Source organism: Patiria miniata, unplaced genomic scaffold (assembly GCF_015706575.1).
Source record: "Patiria miniata isolate m_02_andy unplaced genomic scaffold, ASM1570657v1 HiC_scaffold_24, whole genome shotgun sequence".
Lineage (NCBI taxonomy): Eukaryota > Metazoa > Echinodermata > Asteroidea > Valvatida > Asterinidae > Patiria > Patiria miniata.
In genome coordinates, this window is record NW_024037063.1 from 16,563,167 (window position 1) to 16,583,195 (window position 20,029).

The following is a 20,029-nucleotide window of genomic DNA, read 5'->3' on the forward strand; positions in this document are numbered from 1 at the left end:
AGAACGACACAGAAAAACGTATTCATACTCCGTCATGTCCGTTTTTTTTCCGTCTTTTCTCGGGAACGGTAAGACATTAGGTTGGTTTCCTTTCAACCAGATGTTTGAAATAGGCTAAGTAAACAATCCAAAACATAACATTTTCGGGGATTTCAGGACCTAGTGCCCCTTTAAGTATATCTTGTCTCATTTTAAAATATGCGTTCAACAATGAATCATTAAACATATCTTATTAAGTTTAGATTTTCCTTTAATAAAACCAAAAAGTGATTAGCCTATGATACCCAAGGTTTCAAAGGCACATGTAAAAAAAATACAGTTTTTAACAGTGCTGTAAACTTGTTAATTTTAACTGTCATTTCTGATGCATTAAATATACCTTCATATGGTAGAAATTGGTACACACGCTTTCCAAAACCTTTTAATTACACAAACTGACGATTGTTTCCATTGTCCAAACAATATGGTGCTTAGTTACACATACATGTACATATACATCTTTCAAATGGCCAGTGTCTCATTATTATTATTTTATTATTATATTCAGTATTTGCGTGCTTGTAATTAAAAAGAGAGGCTTTTTGTCGTCTTGACTACAATAAAAAGGTTTTAACCAATGCTTTTTGTACATGAGGTTTAAATCACTGCTTGATTGCCATGCAGGTCAATACCAGAGTCACCAAGTTTGTCCAAGTCACCTAGTTTCTAGTCCAGTGAATATCATATATTATAGCGATCCTAACCTGTCTGTCTGATGTCTTATTGTCAACGTTTTTGTTGTAAAAAGCCTAAGCAGTGTATGCAGGTCCTTAAATGGTGTGTGCTCTGATTTCACTGTCCTCTGAAGTGAAAATTGCTCTTATGGCAAATTTGTTTCTTTCAGACTTAGAATACATGTAGTTAAATATTACAACATTATCTCTATGAAAACACTCCAAAATGGTATCACTAGTACACAAAACATAATGATGATGAAAAATGTGGCAAAATCGCTTGACCAAGGTTTATCACGCCCACTTGGGGTCAACATACAAATTGAAGTCAAAGTAGTAGATTAGTACGTGTATATAACTGTCGAGCGTACAAATTCGTACAAGAACCCTTCTCATAAATACGTCAATTGAGGGTGCACTGATCATTACGCCGAAAAAAAAGTCTCCGGTTTCTGGTCTGTGCACGCATCGCCGTAGCCATGCGCGTCGGCAAAATTAAAAAGTTATTATTTCAATGTAAGATGATGTCTCAAAACCGCCAAACTTGACTGGAATCCTGCTGCTGCACAATTTTAACGTGTTTTAGATGGGGTTACGATCGAGTATGTAGCCTCTATGTGGCCTCTCTGGGCTCCCATATATTTTGCACTAAATTTAGTCAGGCACCATTTACAGACAGTGTTGTCATTTTGTAATTGTGCCTCTGGAAGCCAGACTGATGGAGCGATGGTCGTATATATGGAACCTGTAAACGTTTTTTAATTAGCGCAATATGTAAGGGAGCAGACTAATGACCAGCGTGGCAGCACACGCATGACGTTTCCATTTTCCCTGGTTTTTGTCTTGACAATCCAAATTTCCCGGAGAATGTTCATGTTGGTCGAGATCGTAAGTGGGTGCAGAATTCTCAAGCCTTATGGCCTCACTGAGGTCACCTCAAACTCCACCCTGAAGGATATTTTTGAGAGTTTTAAGGGGATCCAAGCGTCATCTGCAACATCACCCGACATGTGAAGAAAAAAAAAGTAGGGAAAAAAAAGCCGCGTCGTCGCACCACTTTTGACCGAAGACTTTTTGGGGGGGCCTTAGTAGGGCCACTGCCACGTTTTACGATGATAATGCATCATGTTCATAAATCTCTCAAGTTTTCACTTTACGACTCCACCCAGCTAACGGATGCCGTGTCAACTTGCTAGTCTATTCAAATGAACTGTAATAACAGTATTAGTATGACCTTCCTCAGGATTTGATTTATGATTCATCCATGCAATGGATTTTAATAAAATCTGAAACTTGTGAGATGAAGTTAATTCAGCACAAATTATGTAAGGGTTCAAGATTATATACATGTATGTTCTGTTTTAATGCTGTCTTAGCTCAAAAAGAAAATGCATTGTAACTAATTTTCTGTCACAGCACATACTTGTAAATAAATTTAAAACCTTCATACTGGACCAAAAGGACACAAATTAACATCCAATGTTTCTAACCATTAACATTAAAGTATAAGCAGATTAAAATTGTTTTTTTTTTTCAATAGCTCTATTAAAACTTGTTACTTATTGACATGCAGATTGGTGCTAATTATTGCTACTGTATGAGTGGGCTTTGTCCATGTTTGATCATTATATATTTCACTCATAAGATGGAATTTGCCCTTCATAAGAAGGGCAAAACCTAATTTGATATATTTCACTGTAGTAACTATCATGTAGTTTGTATGTTTATGCTATTTGTATGTTTTTTAATTAAACAAAAATCCTGTGTAGAACCAATAGGATCATGTTCATTTATTAAAACACATTCTTATAGAATATGATCGCGTGTGAAAAGAACAGTACACATTTTCAAATGTTCGTGTGTTGTTGAAGGCACAGATAAGCTGGATAAACGTATATTTCAAGATTCTCCATACCACCTTTCCTTCAGTGACATCATAGCCCTGAGTAAAAGGTTGATGCAAACTACAGCCAAATCCTACTTCTCCATGGCTGTGACTTTCTCTTGGGAGTGAGGTTGATCCTGTCTGTCTGTATTTGTTCCAGTTTGTCTCTGGATGTCTGAGATGGATGATGTCTAAAATGGATGATGTCTAAGATGGATGTCTAGTTCCTAGTCTTGTTTCTTCCCTCTTTCTTTCCTCTTCTGCATCTTGCCTAGCGCCCGGTACAACTCCTGCTTTGCCTCCTTCTGTCGCTTGTCCCTCTGTTTTTCAATCACATTCATCTGTAACAGAGGGAATAGGTAGTTCTGAATAACCCCACTGAACTTTGAGGAGTCATTAATCCTCTAAAAAAATGCATGAAAATGTCAAGGACATGTGTCGCCCTTGTGATTTAATACTGGGAGCAAACAATAGATTTATGACAACACATTTTCATAGAGCTCAATTTCACAGAATTTAGAAGCAGAATATTATGCAAAGCAAATGTAGGTAGCAAACCAACTACAGGTGATGCACATTGCAGGATTATTGGACGGGCAAACTGCTTTTACTGAGCATTTCTGTGCTCAATAGTTCTATGGAATTGGCCTCTGGACACTAAATAACTTTTCAATGTACTGGTGTACCCACTGTAAATGCGTAGAATTTGAAGCATTAGGGAGTCTTTTTTGTCCATTTGAGGAATGGATTACAGCATGTCTCTGTATAAAACACTTTAGGAATTGACATGATGCTGACCTTCAGTCTGTGAGTGTTGACTCTCTGTACCATGGTCTGCCTGTCTTTGCGTTGTCTCTCCTTGTATAATGCACTCAGTTGATGCATTAATGATACCACCTGTGCATATGAAAAACACTATTCAAAACACTGTAGACAAGTTATGTAAATTTTAAAATGCCATGCACAGACATTAGATAACCCAGGATGTCATATTCATATCCCTATGTGAGGATGCATGAACAGAAAGATAGGGCTTCATGACCACTTGAGAGAGAGAGAGAGCTCTGTGGGGGGGGGGGGGGGGGGGGGGAAACACTGCAGTTAAAACTTTATTTCACTTTTTCTTTTAACAGTTTGTGAGTTTATGCAGTTAGAATAAATTTGAATCTGGTCACTTAAAGCTTTGAAAACCTTCCAGTTTTGAAGTTTAGATGTGGTCTTTTTACCTTATTTTGGTGAAGACAAGTGTTTGACTTCTTTTATGTTAATAATAATAATAAAAATAATAATCGGCATTTAAGAACGTTCATATTAGTTAACTAAATCACAGCGCTTACAGTATTATTATTACCCCTGATCATTGGGCGAATTAAACATTCCAAATACCATCTTAGCTCCCTGGGGAGTATACAGCTCGATGATGCCTATTATAATAATCTTTTTTTCATGTTTGTTTGTTTATATTAGGCTACCTTTAACGGTACTATTTAATTAACAAATAACACATACAAAATTTGCATAGTATAGGGAAGACATTTTTATTTCAAAAAAATTCTTTATTTTATAATTTTTTGCCAATTGTGGTAATAAAAAGTTTGAGGTTTGCAACCTCAAACTTTTTGGCCAGGTAGGTCTGGTTACCGTCAACAGAGAATTTGTTTTATCAACAGCTGTGCGTAATATAATGTGCAGCTGCATTGTGATTACTTTGTGATGACGTCTGACCAAATTTCAGCCAGGATCATACAAATTCTGCTTTTATCACACAGTAGTCAGTTACCTCACAAATCATCCACTGACTAAAATTCCTTGATCGAGCTTGCTCAACAATCCTTACTTGAGTCACACAACATAAGGCCCTGCGCCCAGGTCATGCCTGGCAGTAAGGCCCTGCGCCCAGGTCATGCCTGGCAGTAAGGCCCTGCGCCCGGGTCATGCCTGGCAGTAAGGCCCTGCGCCCGGATCATGCCTGGCAGTAAGGCCCTGCGCCCGGGTCACGCCTGGCAGTAAGGCCCTGCGCCCGGGTCACGCCTGGCAGTAAGGCCCTGCGCCCAGGTCATGCCTGGCAGTAAGGCCCTGCGCCCGGCTCATGCCTGGCAGTAAGGCCCTGCGCCCAGGTCATGCCTGGCAGTAAGGCCCTGCGCCCAGGTCATGCCTGGCAGTAAGGCCCTGCGCCCGGGTCATGCCTGGCAGTAAGGCCCTGCGCCCGGGTCAGGCCTGGCAGTAAGGCCCTGCGACCGGGTCACGCCTGGCAGTAAGGCCCTGCGCCCGGGTCACGCCTGGCAGTAAGGCCCTGCGCCCGGGTCACGCCTGGCAGTAAGGCCCTGCGCCCGGGTCACGCCTGGCAGTAAGGCCCTGCGCCCCGGTCATGCCTGGCAGTAAGGCCCTGCGCCCGGGTCATGCCTGGCAGTAAGGCCCTGCGCCCGGGTCATGCCTGGCAGTAAGGCCCTGCGCCCGGCTCATGCCTGGCAGTAAGGCCCTGCGCCCGGGTCATGCCTGGCAGTAAGGCCCTGCGCCCGGGTCATGCCTGGCAGTAAGGCCCTGCGCCCAGGTCACGCCTGGCAGTAAGGCCCTGCGCCCGGGTCACGCCTGGCAGTAAGGCCCTGCGCCCAGGTCACGCCTGGCAGTAAGGCCCTGCGCCCGGGTCACGCCTGGCAGTAAGGCCCTGCGCCCGGTTCACGCCTTGCAGTAAGGCCCTGCGCCCGGGTCACGCCTGGCAGTAAGGCCCTGCGCCCGGGTCATGCCTGGCAGTAAGGCCCTGCGCCCGGGTCACGCCTGGCAGTAAGGCCCTGCGCCCGGGTCATGCCTGGCAGTAAGGCCCTGCGCCCAGGTCATGCCGGGCAGTAAGGCCCTGCGCCCAGGTCACGCCTGGCAGTAAGGCCCTGCGCCCGGGTCACGCCTGGCAGTAAGGCCCTGCGCCCGGGTCACGCCTGGCAGTAAGGCCCTGCGCCCGGGTCATGCCTGGCAGTAAGGCCCTGCGCCCGGATCATGCCTGGCAGTAAGGCCCTGCGCCCGGGTCATGCCTGGCAGTAAGGCCCTGCGCCCGGGTCACGCCTGGCAGTAAGGCCCTGCGCTCGGGTCACGCCTGGCAGTAAGGCCCTGCGCCCAGGTCACGCCTGGCAGTAAGGCCCTGCGCCCGGGTCACGCCTGGCAGTAAGGCCCTGCGCCCGGGTCATGCCTGGCAGTAAGGCCCTGCGCCCGGATCATGCCTGGCAGTAAGGCCCTGCGCCCGGGTCATGCCTGGCAGTAAGGCCCTGCGCCCGGGTCACGCCTGGCAGTAAGGCCCTGCGCTCGGGTCATGCCTGGCAGTAAGGCCCTGCGCCCAGGTCACGCCTAGCAGTAAGGCCCTGCGCCCAGGTCATGCCTGGCAGTAAGGCCCTGCGCCCAGGTCATGCCTGGCAGTAAGGCCCTGCGCCCGGGTCACGCCTGGCAGTAAGGATGTGCACAAACAATATATCTGGCAACCAATTCTAGGTAACACTGTGTGGTTACTTGTAGAAATAACTCACCTTCTTTTCTTCTGGTTCCAGGACAACTGCTCGGAAGTTCTTGCCCCCACTCTTTCTAGGCTTTCTCTTATTGTCTGACTTCGGTTTGTCCTTGAACGGCAGCTCCCTCTGGAGTGACTTGGGGATGCGAAGGTCGTTGAAGTGACGAGGCTTCCGTTCTATAGGCTATTTGCAAAACAAGAACATATCAAAATATCACTCTAAACTATTTTTGAAAAGACTCAAATGGGATGAAAGAATGAGTAAGATGTCTCTAGCACAAGCTGTGGTTCAATCCAAGTTGTTCTGGCTGAAGTGGCAGCCATGACATACCAGTAATGGTATCAATATGATGAGAGGCAACATTCTGTCATCTTCTGGGATTCCACTGGTTCCTATACACTGTACTTTGCAAAGAAATCTGGTATTCATTTACAATAGCTTTTAAAAAACATAAAGCCTATTGCCTGAATCTTGTATTCATTATTTATATATTTTTGGGGGGGTTTGTTTGTTTGTTTTGTTAATGGAGTTCCAGACAGGGTCTGCGGTAATAAAACAATGTTATTTTTCTCTCGGGTTGGTAGCCCAAAATAGGGTCAGTCGGTAGTAAGACCCAAAGAAATAAAAAGGGACGCCCATATTAGAAAAGAAATGGGACACCATTCACTGCTATTTGCTGAGGTAACATGATTTATGTGGTCTCAATTTAGATCAGAATGTCATAATTGTGCGGCCTGTTCCCACAACAGTAAGTCAACTTTGTACTTCAACAGAACATTTCTGAAGGCAAGAGGAGGGGGAACAGTACGTACGTACCGAATACAAGGGCTCCTCCCAACAAGTTGTGGTGGGTGGCCAAAATCTAAAAATTGCCAAAAAAAGTCGGGGGGGGGGGGGGTGGGGGAAGTACTGCCCTTGTCTCCTGATTCTATCACATGTGTGTGAAGTTTAGTTTGCTGATCTTTGGAACCCATTGTCTCAGGACAGAGTTTTGGAAGATTCTACCCATTCGTAAGCTCTGATGATATGAAATTTGTGAATCACAAATATAACACATCTTCAGAAATCTCGTGGCACGTGGCATTCACTGACACAAAACCTCAGCACTCTTTGAGTTGTAGTCAAGTCAAATCACAAGTCAATCACAAGGGAGAGGTATGACAAATATTTCCCTTCATCACTGTTCATTTCAATAGCTTGTTGTTGAGTAACTTGTGAAATAAAAGACAATGACTACAAAAACAAGCGCTACTTTTTTTACTTTGTTTTGTTGGAACAGTCTTAATATGGATTGAATTAACTCATACCTTGTAGACAGAGTCTGGATTGGCGACTAGCTTGATATTTTTGTCTTTTCTAAGTTGGCTGACAGTCCGCATCCCTGTCCAAGAATCCTTCTCATCCCTTGGCAGGAGTAACGTCGTGACAGGATTGTAAAACTTTGGGATCTCAATCGGCAGCCACGTTCTCATGAAGACAATATCTGCAGGAGGAGGACAAACTTACTAAATTTGGATATGATTTTCTTTTCAAGAGGGACACAGGATTTAGCTCTAGGTATGCCGAGCACATATCCCTTCTCCGCCTGATCACTTCTACGGTTTATAACTGTCATATAGATAACCTAATGAAGGAAAACAAGTTAAACATAAACTCCAACCCAAGAGCGGATGTTCAGGTTTACTTTCCTAAAAACTGAAAATGTCATATGTGTCAATAAAATGCTTTATTTGAAAGATAGGATGGAATGAAAAACATATAGTTGACAACATAATTACTGAGTGTTATACCTGGCTTTGAACTCTGATTTCATGGCTCAGACATGTGACTCAACTCACTTGATCAAGTCTCATATTTCAATTACATTGGTTACAGCAGCCATCTTAGAAGACAGTGCTTTGTTCTCGGTAGAAAATATATGGAGTACACTTTTGTTCATTCATTGTTCTTGAATCAACCCCAAAAAACCAAAGCCTGTTTCATACTGGCGTTAAAGAGTTATGCTGCAACAAAATGTATTTAGAGGTGACTCAGGTCAACCCAATAGACAAGACAACTATATGTACTATTTTTCCATTGACTAGACTCTGAAGTTTTTTTGAATGACCTCAATAGTTGATCTTTCATTTGTAGTCGCTCCTATTTGTTTCAAAAATCTAATTCTACTCTTTTGATTGATGTAGTTTTGCCAGCCTTTGTAATGCCACTCTGATGGGTATGTAAGATGGCTGCCATGCATATGGTCTAGACCAACACCAAAGTTTGACTTCCTGTCAAAATGTTAGAATACACGCACTGCTCACCACTTTTGAGTACTTTATCTTCAAACGTTGCCCTGAAAGCGCCCTCGGGTGCCCGCAAGGCTTTCTTGATCTGACCTCGGATTCCACTGACAGTGCGTATGGAAGCACCCTCAAATCTGGCAACTTCCAATGGGGTGTTGAACATACCCTAGACACACACACACACAAATTATTATTGGTTTCCACTGTATCAATTCCAGACATTTCCAAAATTAAAGGTCTGAAATTTTGGATGCAACTTGTTCCCAAAAATACTTTCCAAAGTATCTTCAGACTCATTGCATGAAAAAAGCCACCTGTCAAACAATACTGTGTCAAGAATTGTTTGTCACCCGGTATGTTTTCTTTTTCCTGCCCAGGAAACCAGCTCTGCATGTGCAGATCTGATCAAAGCTGATGATTGGACTGATTTTGTAATAGCATTGCATATTCATGTTCATATACTTGCAGGAGTGCTACTTAACAATTGTTGACTGCCATGATGTGGGATATGACATGTGTTAAAATGTCATATCCCACATCACAGCGGTCAACAATTGTTTTGTTGTATAGTGCGATATCACCCTCAGTGTGTGACATGTATTTTTATTGTCCGGACACGTGGCCATTCTAGACCAATGAAATTACAGTATCCAAGCACACGATATAACAGTTGTGTTTTGCACATCTTCAATCAAACAGTGGGGCATCACCTTGATCATGTTGATAAGGCTATTGGAATGAAAACAGTAACAAACCCTGCCCATTGTTCAGACGTCTAGCCCTGCAAATTACATTTTACACAACCAACTTCCATCAAAAAAAGTAAAAAATACATAAGAGGGCTCAAATTCAAATTAAGATATAGTTTAATTGGAATTTAATACAGCATGACATTTACATCAAGAGATAGATGACATAAGATTGGAAGACCCTGGTAAAGTTAAAGGAGTAGGTCTGACCAGAATGCATCCTTTTGGGCTTTAAAAAGCATTTCCCATCAATTGATGTTAAAGGTAGCGTCCATCATTTGTAATTTGTGCATTATGTTTGTTTAAAGCAACAAAAGTGTTCAAAATCTAAAGAAGGGTGCTGAACAACTAACCTGATGAAGTTTCAGCTTAGTGAATGCTGTATATTCCGAGAAAACAATATTCTTGGATCTGGATTTCAAATCAAAAGTTGCTGAGTAATGTTTTGAATTGGGCAAGAATTCAGCGTCCGAGACACGTTCTCACTGTGCCGATTGCAGCTACGCAGTAGTGCGCTCTGAACTGATGAATTATAACAACCGTGCGCGCGTATGCGTCGTGTCAACGCTTGTGCGCAAGTCGCCGAATAAAAAAACGAACTTCTAATGGAAATTTCCATGGAAAGGCCTTCTTTCACTGATTTCTTCAAACTGACAGCTTGCCAGAAAGAATAATTTCACAGGGAGTTTAGTCCCATTACTATCTTTAACCCAAGTATGCTTTTGAACAATAATTACGTCAGTTACTTTTTGGAGAGCTGCAAATGATGGACTGTACCTTTAAAGATCATAGAAAGGTAAAATGTTATTATATTGCATATACATGTTTACATACTAGCATGAGTGCTACTCATGTTTTACAAATCTTCAATATACATTGCACGCAGCTACACCTTGTCAAGACATAGCTGCATGCACAATTTTTGTGTGTAATTTTAGAACACTGTTTTGGTCCTCAACAAAAATTGAGCCGTTAGGGTGCTACTCTTGATTCAAACCACTTGTTTGTTGCTTTTCCGCTTGAAAGCGGAAAAGCATTGTTTCTGTTCTGATTTTTTCCTTTCTTTTTTTCCCCTCTTGTTCCTACCCCAAATCCCATAGACTTTGTACACGTTTATTCACCGCGGCACTTTGGACCTAAAACAAACACGTATTCTAATGAAACTTGTCCCATGTAAAGACCCCATAGTGACATTGTGTCCTGAAGAGTGACGTCACGATGACGTCATCATGGGTCACGTGACGTCATCTTATATGTGCAAATTTTAAGACCCTATATCTAGAGAACCGTAACTCCGATTGGGTTGAAACTCGGTATGAAGGTAGACCGGGATGTGTTATAGACGAAATTGAGGTGACGTCATAATGACGTCATCGTGTGAATTTATATCGATTTCTGAAGTTTTCGACCTTTAAGCCATATCTCACGAACGGAATATGCAAAATTCAAAATACTTTTTTGTATTACGTTTGTTAGGCAATAGGTATATGTACACAATTTTGAAAAATGTGTGACGTCATGATGACGTCATCGGTAGTTTTTTTTACGATTTTTCTAATATTGCCAATTTTATTCTGCCTACAAAATTTAACACTTTTATAAATCCAATTGTTTTCAAACTTGGTACAGACTAAAACCACAATAAAATAATGAGCACTGCCAAGTATTGTTACGATGACATCATCATTAGACATGAGGTTTTTGAGGTTTTGGACCTTTAAGCCATATCTCACGAATGCAATATGTTAAATTCAAAAAAAAATTTGTATTAGGTTTGTTAGGCAAAAGGTATATGTACAAAATTTTGTAAAATGTGAAACGTCATGATGACGTCATGAAAAATGCGCTTTATTGAAACACATATAAAGGAATGTCTGATCGTCATGAAACTTGGTGGGTGGGTAGATAATTTACACTAGTACACAAAATCTTGAATGATGTCACGATGACGTCATCGGTAGATTTTTTACGTTTTTTTTTAATATTGCCAATTTTATTCTGCTTACTAAATTTAACACTTTTATTAATCCGATTGTTTTCAAACTTGGTACAGACTAAAACCACAATAAAATAATGAGCACTGCCAAGTATTGTTACGATGACATCATCATTACACATGTGACGTCATCGTTAACTTGTATATATTAAGCCCCTATATCTCATGAACAGTAAGTCAGATTGGATTGAAACTTGGTATGGAGGTAGGCCGGGATGTGTAACAAATAAATATTGAGGTGACGTCATCTTGTGATTATATATATATATATTTTTTAAAATTTTGAAGACTTTTGCCGTATCTCACAAACGCAATATTCCAAAATCAAAATTCTTTTTGAATCAGGTTTGTTAGATAAAAGGTAAATGCACACAGTTTTGCACAAAACAGAAAAACATGACCTGAATTAAAAAAAAAACCCATAATGCAGAAAAGCCCCATGTTCTGCTGGAAACAGACATAGACCTCTAGTTTGTTTTGGGGTTTTTTTTCCTCAAAAAGAATAGTTCAAACATAATTGCGTTTCATAAGAGCTGATGTTTCTCAGTGCATTCTCACTTGCTGTGCTGCAGTGTTGACAGCTTTAATTTGGTTCATAATTTGATGGCTTAAATCAGTGCTGGAAGGCAAACATGTGTGGGACATTACATGGATTTCTTGCCATTAAGATGTTTGTAAATGATTAGTCAATAATTGAAAGCACAATATTTTGCCGATCTACAGATACCTTTGTTCCTTGAACTAAATCCTTACAATGGACTTACACCTATAAATGCCGTGTGTTTGTGAATCTTGATGGGTGTCCCTATCAGCTTCAATTTCTTGACGACATTGAGAGACTTGTCCAAGTCTAGGATGACTCCTGTGGCTGCAATACGGAAACCTGGCTGTAAGATAAAAAAGAAGTCATTCTCACAATTACAAACACCGCTAACATTTGCAGCGTATATACAGCAATAATATTTCCACATAAAATTGTTCTCTACAGCCATTTACGTGGAATGATATGACACACTTTTAAATGTTATAATTTCAGATGTTTAGGGCACATTTTTGATATGAGATGTAAAAGAGTACTGAAATGAAAAATTGGGTTTTGGTATTAGAAACATGATAACTTGGCAATGGGAAATGGGTTCATCAACATGATGCTATATACAGAAAATAATCCTACATTTCTGCCAGCAACTGACTGCACAGCCAAAACTCCTGTTCCTTGTGGAGTAATAGGACCTGAAATAAGACAAAAACGGCAAAATAACTACAACTGAACAATGCTATATCAAGGCCATACCCAATGATCAGCTACATTAAACATCCCATTTATGTACAAGCATTGGCAGCTGGAATCACTGTTATAAATGACAGCTATACCAAACAATCTGTTAGTGGACCCCAAGGCATTCATTGCAGTGACGTTCTACTGTCCTTGAGATTTACAAACTTAAATTTGTTAATCAGAATAACTATGTTGTCATACTTCAGTCCATATCACACTATACCTCAAGTAGAATCTACTGCCCTCTATACTGAGTTTAGGAAATAAGCTCATCATCTTTTATCTGTAACTGCCTACTTTGCTGAAATGTTTAACTTTAGGCTTCCTTACTTGGTAAAGGTGTCAAACCTACCAAGTAAGAAAATATTTCACACTCAATATCAGGAAACCCAATAAGCTAGTCCCCTCATATAAAAGTCCATGTTGTGTTTGTTAAGTAGTGGGTATTGACCCTTTGCATTCAGCAGCCAGCTGTTAGGTGTGTAGGGATATTTCAATTCAATAACAATGTAGTCACAAGAGGGTGACTCAAATCAATGGCATGTGCAATCAAAACACATGCCTCAAAGATAGCTGCAATACAAAGGAACTACATACGTCTGAAGAAAATTGGAAAATAACTATACTAAGATTCTTTTTAACTAGCAGTTCTCCACAAGATAGTGTGAGTCCCCCGAATACTTTTCTATTCTGAACCCCTCTGATCTCACCCCATATGGAGGCTGTGCAGTGCAGATGCTCCGGAGTGTATTTGAGTAGTCTGGTCCTCATGTTGTGATCTTGCATGCAGTACAGTGGGATAGTCTGGAACCTACGCCAGCCCACAGAGAAGATGAGGGGGTCTCGGGTCTTGAGGATGCGACTATGCCATCGATGCTTCTTGAGTCTCATCTACAATGTCAGATCAAAGGTTCAGATGCAAAAAGCCATCACATGTCAATCATAAGTCAATCCCAAGTCTAAACACCAGTCAAGTAAAGAGTAACTGAAGATGAAGAAAAACAAAGGAATCTCTGCCACATTTCACATGAATTGCTTGTCACTTGACTTGAAGTCAGATAACTCATGACTGAGTTGTGATTGAGTGGAAGACAACTCTGTTAAAAAAATGAAGCTTTAAGGGGAAGATTATAATCTCACTGCAAAATAAATTACATGGTATAGTCGCTATCACAAACTGTGATCAATTCCTTTGAGGTTATGGTTATTTACAAAAGCCGAGTAGTAATTTTTTGTAAGATTTTTTTCATTCCTTTAAGATGTAGGAGAAAATTCACTGTGCTTATAAGCACACAAGTTTCTGCCACAATAATCTTTGTCCATTTCACAGGGGACCATTAGCTGTTAACAATGCTGTGAGCATTTACATACATGCAGGGGTGGGTCTAACTTTTAGGAAAGGGGGAGGGGAGAATTGTGAAATCTATGATGCTTTCTCCTGCATTCTAAGGCAATTTGAGAATAAATTTAGGAACTTTAGCATTCCATTTATTACTGGTGGCTCCATTTTACTTTTATGGAGGGGGGTGGCCCAACCCCCCCCCTCTAGATCCGCTACTGGCACTTGCACATTTGAGCAAACATATTTGCGCCGTGTGCTTTTTGTATTGAGTGATAAACTGTGACAGTCGTTTCGGTCTGAAAGTTTTAGTTGGAATCCCAGGGAGAACAGTTCATAACACAACTGATGGGGCTACCCTGGTAAAATAAAATGATAAATACAAAATAATTGTATATTTTAAAGTCTGGGCAAATCAAACCAATTCACCAGGGGTTTAAGGCTTCAGAGTTTCTGAATAGAGAGAAATTTAATGCGTATTTGATCACAATCATTTTGTTTTCAGAGGTCTGGGCTTAAAAAATATTGTCCATGACCCACTGCCATAATGGGATATGAGTTGATTTCTATCTCACCTGCACATAGCCGATGTTATCCTCACTACTCAGTAATCCACCAAGAATGACCGGGTAAGTTGGGTTAAAGTTGGTCACAAACTCACACGGAATGCTAGTTACCTAGACGAAAACAATGAAGTACATATGTCAGTTATAATATTTGGTTTTTCCATCACCAGTGGAATTATATAAGCACTGTATACTCAGCTTTGCCTAAGAGCTAGTGCTGGAGACCAAGTGGTTTAGATGTCTGCACTAGTAAACAGGAGGTCATGGGTTCAAGTCCCAACCAAGCAAGCTTGTCAAGTTTTCATGCAAGCTCTTAAACAGCAGTGTGCATACACTGTTTATAACATTGTCAGTGAAGGGCAAGGTAACAGATAAAAAATACTAAATACAGAGCATAGGATTTTGTCTTTTTCAGTATTTAGTACTGAAAATAGGCCATTCAAAATATCAATGTTATTAAATTTCGGGTTTTTTTCATTCCAAAATGTGAGTGGGTGGGTGAAGAAAAATAATCGAAATTCACTTTTCAATTAAAAAGTGAAAAAAAAGGAAACAATTGCGAGTGCACATTAAGCTCTTGCCATGTGCAAGAAGTCTTGCATGAAATCCATCAAATTGATCCCTGCCAGAGCTGAAAACTGTAATGCTGAAAATGCAAACCCGATGGCACCTATGGAACACCTTACTTTTGGTCAATTTACCAGGACAGACGGACGCTCCAGCCAGACGGACTTGTGGGGTGATAGCATTGTGTTCCCATTATCCCTTTTTCTAAAGATTCTCTTCTGGGGTGATGTTTTTCTTTTGTGAAAATAGTGGGGTGATGTGTCCTGAAAGGTATGGTCAGAACAGACAGACAGACAGACAGACTCACCATCCGACCAACCGACCAACCACCAAGTGACATGTAGAAGCTCCTGCCAGAGCTTACAAAAACTATTTTGACTCGCAAGTACCGTGCGCACGTGTTCCGGTTAATTTTTTTTTCCAATAAATATCTATCTAATATCCTATCATTAGTTGAAACACAAAAAGTAATCTGGGCACATGTGCAAGGGGGGGGGGGGGCAGACCCACAGAGTCAACACATCGTCTTTGACCTAGGCATAGTGCATTTGGATTGTATTGAATAGCAACTCAATTTTATGATCAAAAATTGGGGTGGGTAGGTCAAACAAATTTGGAAAAGAAAAAAAAAAAAAAAATCGAAATTTAAAAACATTGATACTTTTGAATGGCCTGTATTAGTACACTCTACTTCTAATATGGACCAGGAACAGACAGCCATGTGTGATATATTCATAAAAGCCAGTAGTTAAAGGAAACCAAGTGTCATAAAAATCAGGAATAGACCTAGTCAGCTGAGAATTCTACGATATAAGGAATTCCTACCTCAACCCTGACATAAAGTCCTGGTCTGAAACCTTCATACTGTGTCCTGAGCTCATCGTCAAGATCTTCAAACTCAGCCCGGTTCAGCTGTTATAAACAAAATGATAAAATGCTTCCATTACAACTCTCTGCTCAACATCTAATAATTATGGTGATCATAAGCACTGGTGCTCAAGCACCCAATTGTAGCCGGCGCACGTGGTATGCCGGCGCATAAAATGGAGGTATAGAAAACGGGTATGTAAACTGGACAATTGTCAGCCAAATAATATGCATTCTCACGCACGGGTTGTGCAGGGATTCCATGACTTGTCCATGATTTGTTTTCTTGGAATATCAACTTATAGCTTTAAATTCCTGGAATTTCCAGGATTTGATTATGACAGTGGGAGCCTGATACTGTGCATTCCTACCTGTGCTAGCCTTTCGCCAAGGCCATCGTGGCTTAATTTGTTGGCATTAGACAAAGCAGCGCAGCCGCGAAGCGACTGGAGCGGGAGACCACACACGCGAGTGGCGAAGCCATGAGGGCCTTTTCCAACTTGTCAAGAATTTCTTATGTTTTTCTTTATAATCTCAATTTTTGCTACCCCAAAAGGGTAGCAAAATTCCAACCAATCATGGCGCGCGTGGCTTCTACCCAGATGCTTGCACAAAATTTAAAAACAAAATATGCGAGTCTAGTTTTCCACAATCAGCCATCTGTGTCTTTTTTTAATGTTACTTATAAAAGTATTTCAAGAAATTATTTGAGTGTATGAACTTATTTTTTTCATATGAACTAATAGTTATTTCCTCTTACGTTTTCCATTACTACCCTTCTTTCACAAATGGAAGCAACTAGGCAAAATCCGCATTGTGATTGGTTAACCTTTCAGCACTCTACTTATTTGCATAAAAAATATGAATAATTCAACACAATCAAGTTGGGAAAGGCCTCGTGGCTTTGCCACTCATCCGTGCTGACTTAATCTTTGCTCCAGTCGCTTCGTGTTTTCGCAGCTCCACCGCTGTCAGCCACGATGGCCTTGGCGAAAGGCTATACCTGTGCCTGATCAGCCATCTGTGCCTTCAGGTCATCAAAGTAGTCCCCATCTCCCTTGCCATCATAGTCCAGGTCAAATGCTTGTTTCAGTTTCCTCTTGTTCTCCAAACGTTTCTCCTTCTCACTCTTTCCATTTTCCTCCTTAGATTTCATCTTCATATCTTCATAATTGCTGTCATCATCTTCATCATTGTCACTGATACTGTCATCCGCAAAGTGTACTTCTGTGGGTTGTGTCTTTCCTCGGTGAACCTCACCAGTTTCCAAGTCTTCAAAGTCGCCGTACAGCTCATCTGACACAGGACAGATGGAAACAAACTCATTAAAATCAATATCTTAATCAAATAAAGCAGCAAATCAAGTTTTCTTCCAACAACTGTCTCAAATTCCAAAGTTGTAACACAAGCTTGTACACTTCAAATATCCACACAAAATCCAGTAACAAAACTGTCCTACAACCTGTCATCTGTGATGTCAGACCTGGCACTTGCTGATGAGGAAACATGTACATGTTGGGTTTAGATCCTTTGCAATGTAGCAATCTTTGAGGTGCGTGCTTTTGTTGCACAGGGCACTCACAGTGACTGAATATCAATAACAACATAAAACACCTCCAACATGGCTGCTGAATGGAAAGGGTCTATTCTGTAAACAAATGTAACAAGTTCCACAAAGTAACTGAAATAAACTGTTATGATTTTCAGACTTAGCTGTTCCAAGCCCAACTTTGTTGAATCCATCCAAAAGACCCGCAACATTTTCTTGCGGGGCTCTAGCGTCGCTGCGGAAACACGTACCGCTATTATTTTTATATCATTTTAAAGCTTGGCATCTTAACTTAATCACAGTAAGTATTGTTTTGATTTTAAAAAGGCTTCCAATTTGTGTTCAAATAAAAGCATGTCAACTCAACCATTTTAAGAAAAATCAATCATGCACATTTTTTCTAACGTGGAAAAGCTTCATCATAAGCATGATGTGACGATCTCGTTGCCTTTTACAGTCGGCTCCTGTTATAGCGAAAACCACGGGACCGGCCAAAATGTTTGTTGTATCCGACTTTCGTAATACATGTACTTTCTGTGTTACCTTTCTTTTCAATCCAAAAAGACTACACCTTAAATAAATTCACAATATTGTTCTTCATTTCAAGTTCAATGTGTTTTTGATATAAATCAACTGTTTTTTGTTTAGTTATTTCAACAGCTTTTTGACTCGAGTTTGCATCTGATGTACCGCATCATTGATTTCCCTTGAAATCGGTTGAGTTTGTTTTGACATGCTTTTATTTGAACAAAAATAATTTTAAACTCTTTTAAATATCAAACCAATACTCACCAGGGATAAAGTTCAGATTCCAAGCTTTAAAATGGTATATAAAATAATGGCGGTACATGTTTCCGCGCTGACGCTAGAGCCTCGCAAAAAAAAAGTTGCATGTATTTTTGGACGCGCTGTATTATGGTAGATTCAGGCCTGTACTACTGCAGCCCAGCCACGGCACTTGAAGCCCAAAACTAAATAAAGAGTGTGCCTGTATGATATCACACATAGTCGGACTTTGGTGGATACAAGAAGATTCAAGGAATAGGTGACTGTGTACCGTCTTGGTCTAGGAGCATTTTAGCATCATCTTCCTTCTCCCACTGTCCAGTCACAAAACAGTCACGGATCAGCTCCTTCATCTGATTAAGGAAAAAACAATACAGATACATGGAGTAATTTCAAGGACATAAACTGCACTTGATAATGCTTCTTCATTTAGACAGAAATATATCAAGAGAGTAAGAAGAAATTATGCAATTTGACTTCAAGCCTATGTGTTATCTTAACACCAGGCTTTAGGCTTCATTGCTGGCTTCAGAATCATTTAGAGACCTTTGATACCCAAACCCATTGGGAATACAGTCGACTCCCGTTATAACGAGGTCCGATGGACTTTCACAATACTGTCGTTATAGCCGGAACCTCGCTAAAACCGGAGCGCAGTTTTCCCCATTCGTTGTGCACAAGGTACGGTACATGTGCGCGCGTGTTTTAATCGTGTAACGCACGTCCAAAGACATGAAAAGATGGTCGTTTGTTGGTATGAACGTCCGTTATTAACGTATATTAAATATTTAACTGATGGTGATGAATAAATGAAATAAATAAAATACCTTTAAGGGAACATTGTTTAATATTTGAGGACCTGAATCCCGAGGAAAAGGCATCATCGCTGAGAAGAATCAGGCAAGTAGGTCACTCGCACAAATCGTGCCGAGTGACATTTTGCTTTCATTTTGCATTTGCTGGAATAGGGCAAGAGAGGGCGCCAATACATGTATTACTTCCGGATTTTAGTGACTCCTGATCCTTAGATGTGGAACTTTACTTTTTGTTGTTGACTTTTTAGAGCAGTTGGGTATTATTGTTTCTGAAGGGATTCTTTGAAAGTGTAATTATTTCAGTTAACTATAGTGCACATTCGTGCCAATTGACATTTTGCTTTCGTTTTGCATTTGCTGGAATCGGGCAAGAGAGGGCGCTAATATTACTTCCGGGTTTAAGTGTCTCCATGTGTAATTGAACTTTGACTTTTCGTAGCAATTGGTGATGATTGTTTCTCTGGAGGGATTCTTTTAAGTTAATAATAATAAATAAACAAAAGTAATAATTTCGGATTAACATTTGTACAATGTATATGTGGTGGGGCGTTTGAAGATCTTGGAAACCTGTTTTCATTGGGATTGTTTTATCGGCGGGGCCGGAGGGGTTCTTTATTTGTTTTAAGATTTATATTTTTTTATTCTTCAGATTAACCTTTTTTTTTGGGGGGGGGGATTTTTTTTACCGTTCAAGACAGACTGAATTTTGGAAGTTGTGGTGGCTCTGAAAAGAGCCGTTTGTTTTATGATACCAACAATAGGGAGCAATTACGCACCCCGGCGATGTTCAGGTGACAGTGCTAAGGCTATTCTTTACAATGTTAACACTTATCTCCTGAGCGCCCCCTATTGTCCGTTTGTAATAATCTAGAAACGTGGTACCGCAGTCGTAAGCAAACTTCAAACCCTGGTCATGCTAAGGGAAACCGCAGCGGGGGATTAGCGACTAGTCCACTGCGCTGATTATCACAGTCCCATGGAATTTATTTATAAAGATCGGCGAGATGAAATAACGTTGGGTTGAAGTCTTTACAAAGGTACATTGATGGGTGAAGCTTAAGTGTGTTGCTTGAATTGAAAGACGGGAGCATGATACCCGTTTCGGGACAAAAAGGTCTGTCGTTGACAAGCTGCAATGCCCG

At 40.8% G+C, this 20,029-nt stretch overlaps 1 protein-coding gene across 2 annotated transcripts in view; it reads right to left on the bottom strand.

The window, feature by feature from the left end:
• Positions 1-1,458: 1,458 nt before the first annotated feature.
• The window catches only part of LOC119732508 (ribosome biogenesis protein BMS1 homolog), a 40,046-nt gene continuing 21,475 nt past the window's right edge, over positions 1,459-20,029 (bottom strand). For both annotated transcript variants that reach the window (XM_038206051.1, XM_038206052.1), the window contains 12 exons: positions 18,344-18,425; positions 16,741-17,033; positions 15,696-15,782; positions 14,313-14,414; positions 13,109-13,289; positions 12,294-12,352; positions 11,884-12,006; positions 8,393-8,540; positions 7,397-7,572; positions 6,108-6,272; positions 3,397-3,495; positions 1,459-2,939 (listed from right to left, as the gene is read on the bottom strand). In XM_038206051.1, coding sequence (XP_038061979.1) covers positions 2,826-2,939; positions 3,397-3,495; positions 6,108-6,272; positions 7,397-7,572; positions 8,393-8,540; positions 11,884-12,006; positions 12,294-12,352; positions 13,109-13,289; positions 14,313-14,414; positions 15,696-15,782; positions 16,741-17,033; positions 18,344-18,425 — 1,629 coding nt within the window. In that variant the 3' untranslated portion in view covers positions 1,459-2,825. The remainder of the gene's footprint in view (positions 2,940-3,396; positions 3,496-6,107; positions 6,273-7,396; positions 7,573-8,392; positions 8,541-11,883; positions 12,007-12,293; positions 12,353-13,108; positions 13,290-14,312; positions 14,415-15,695; positions 15,783-16,740; positions 17,034-18,343; positions 18,426-20,029) is intronic.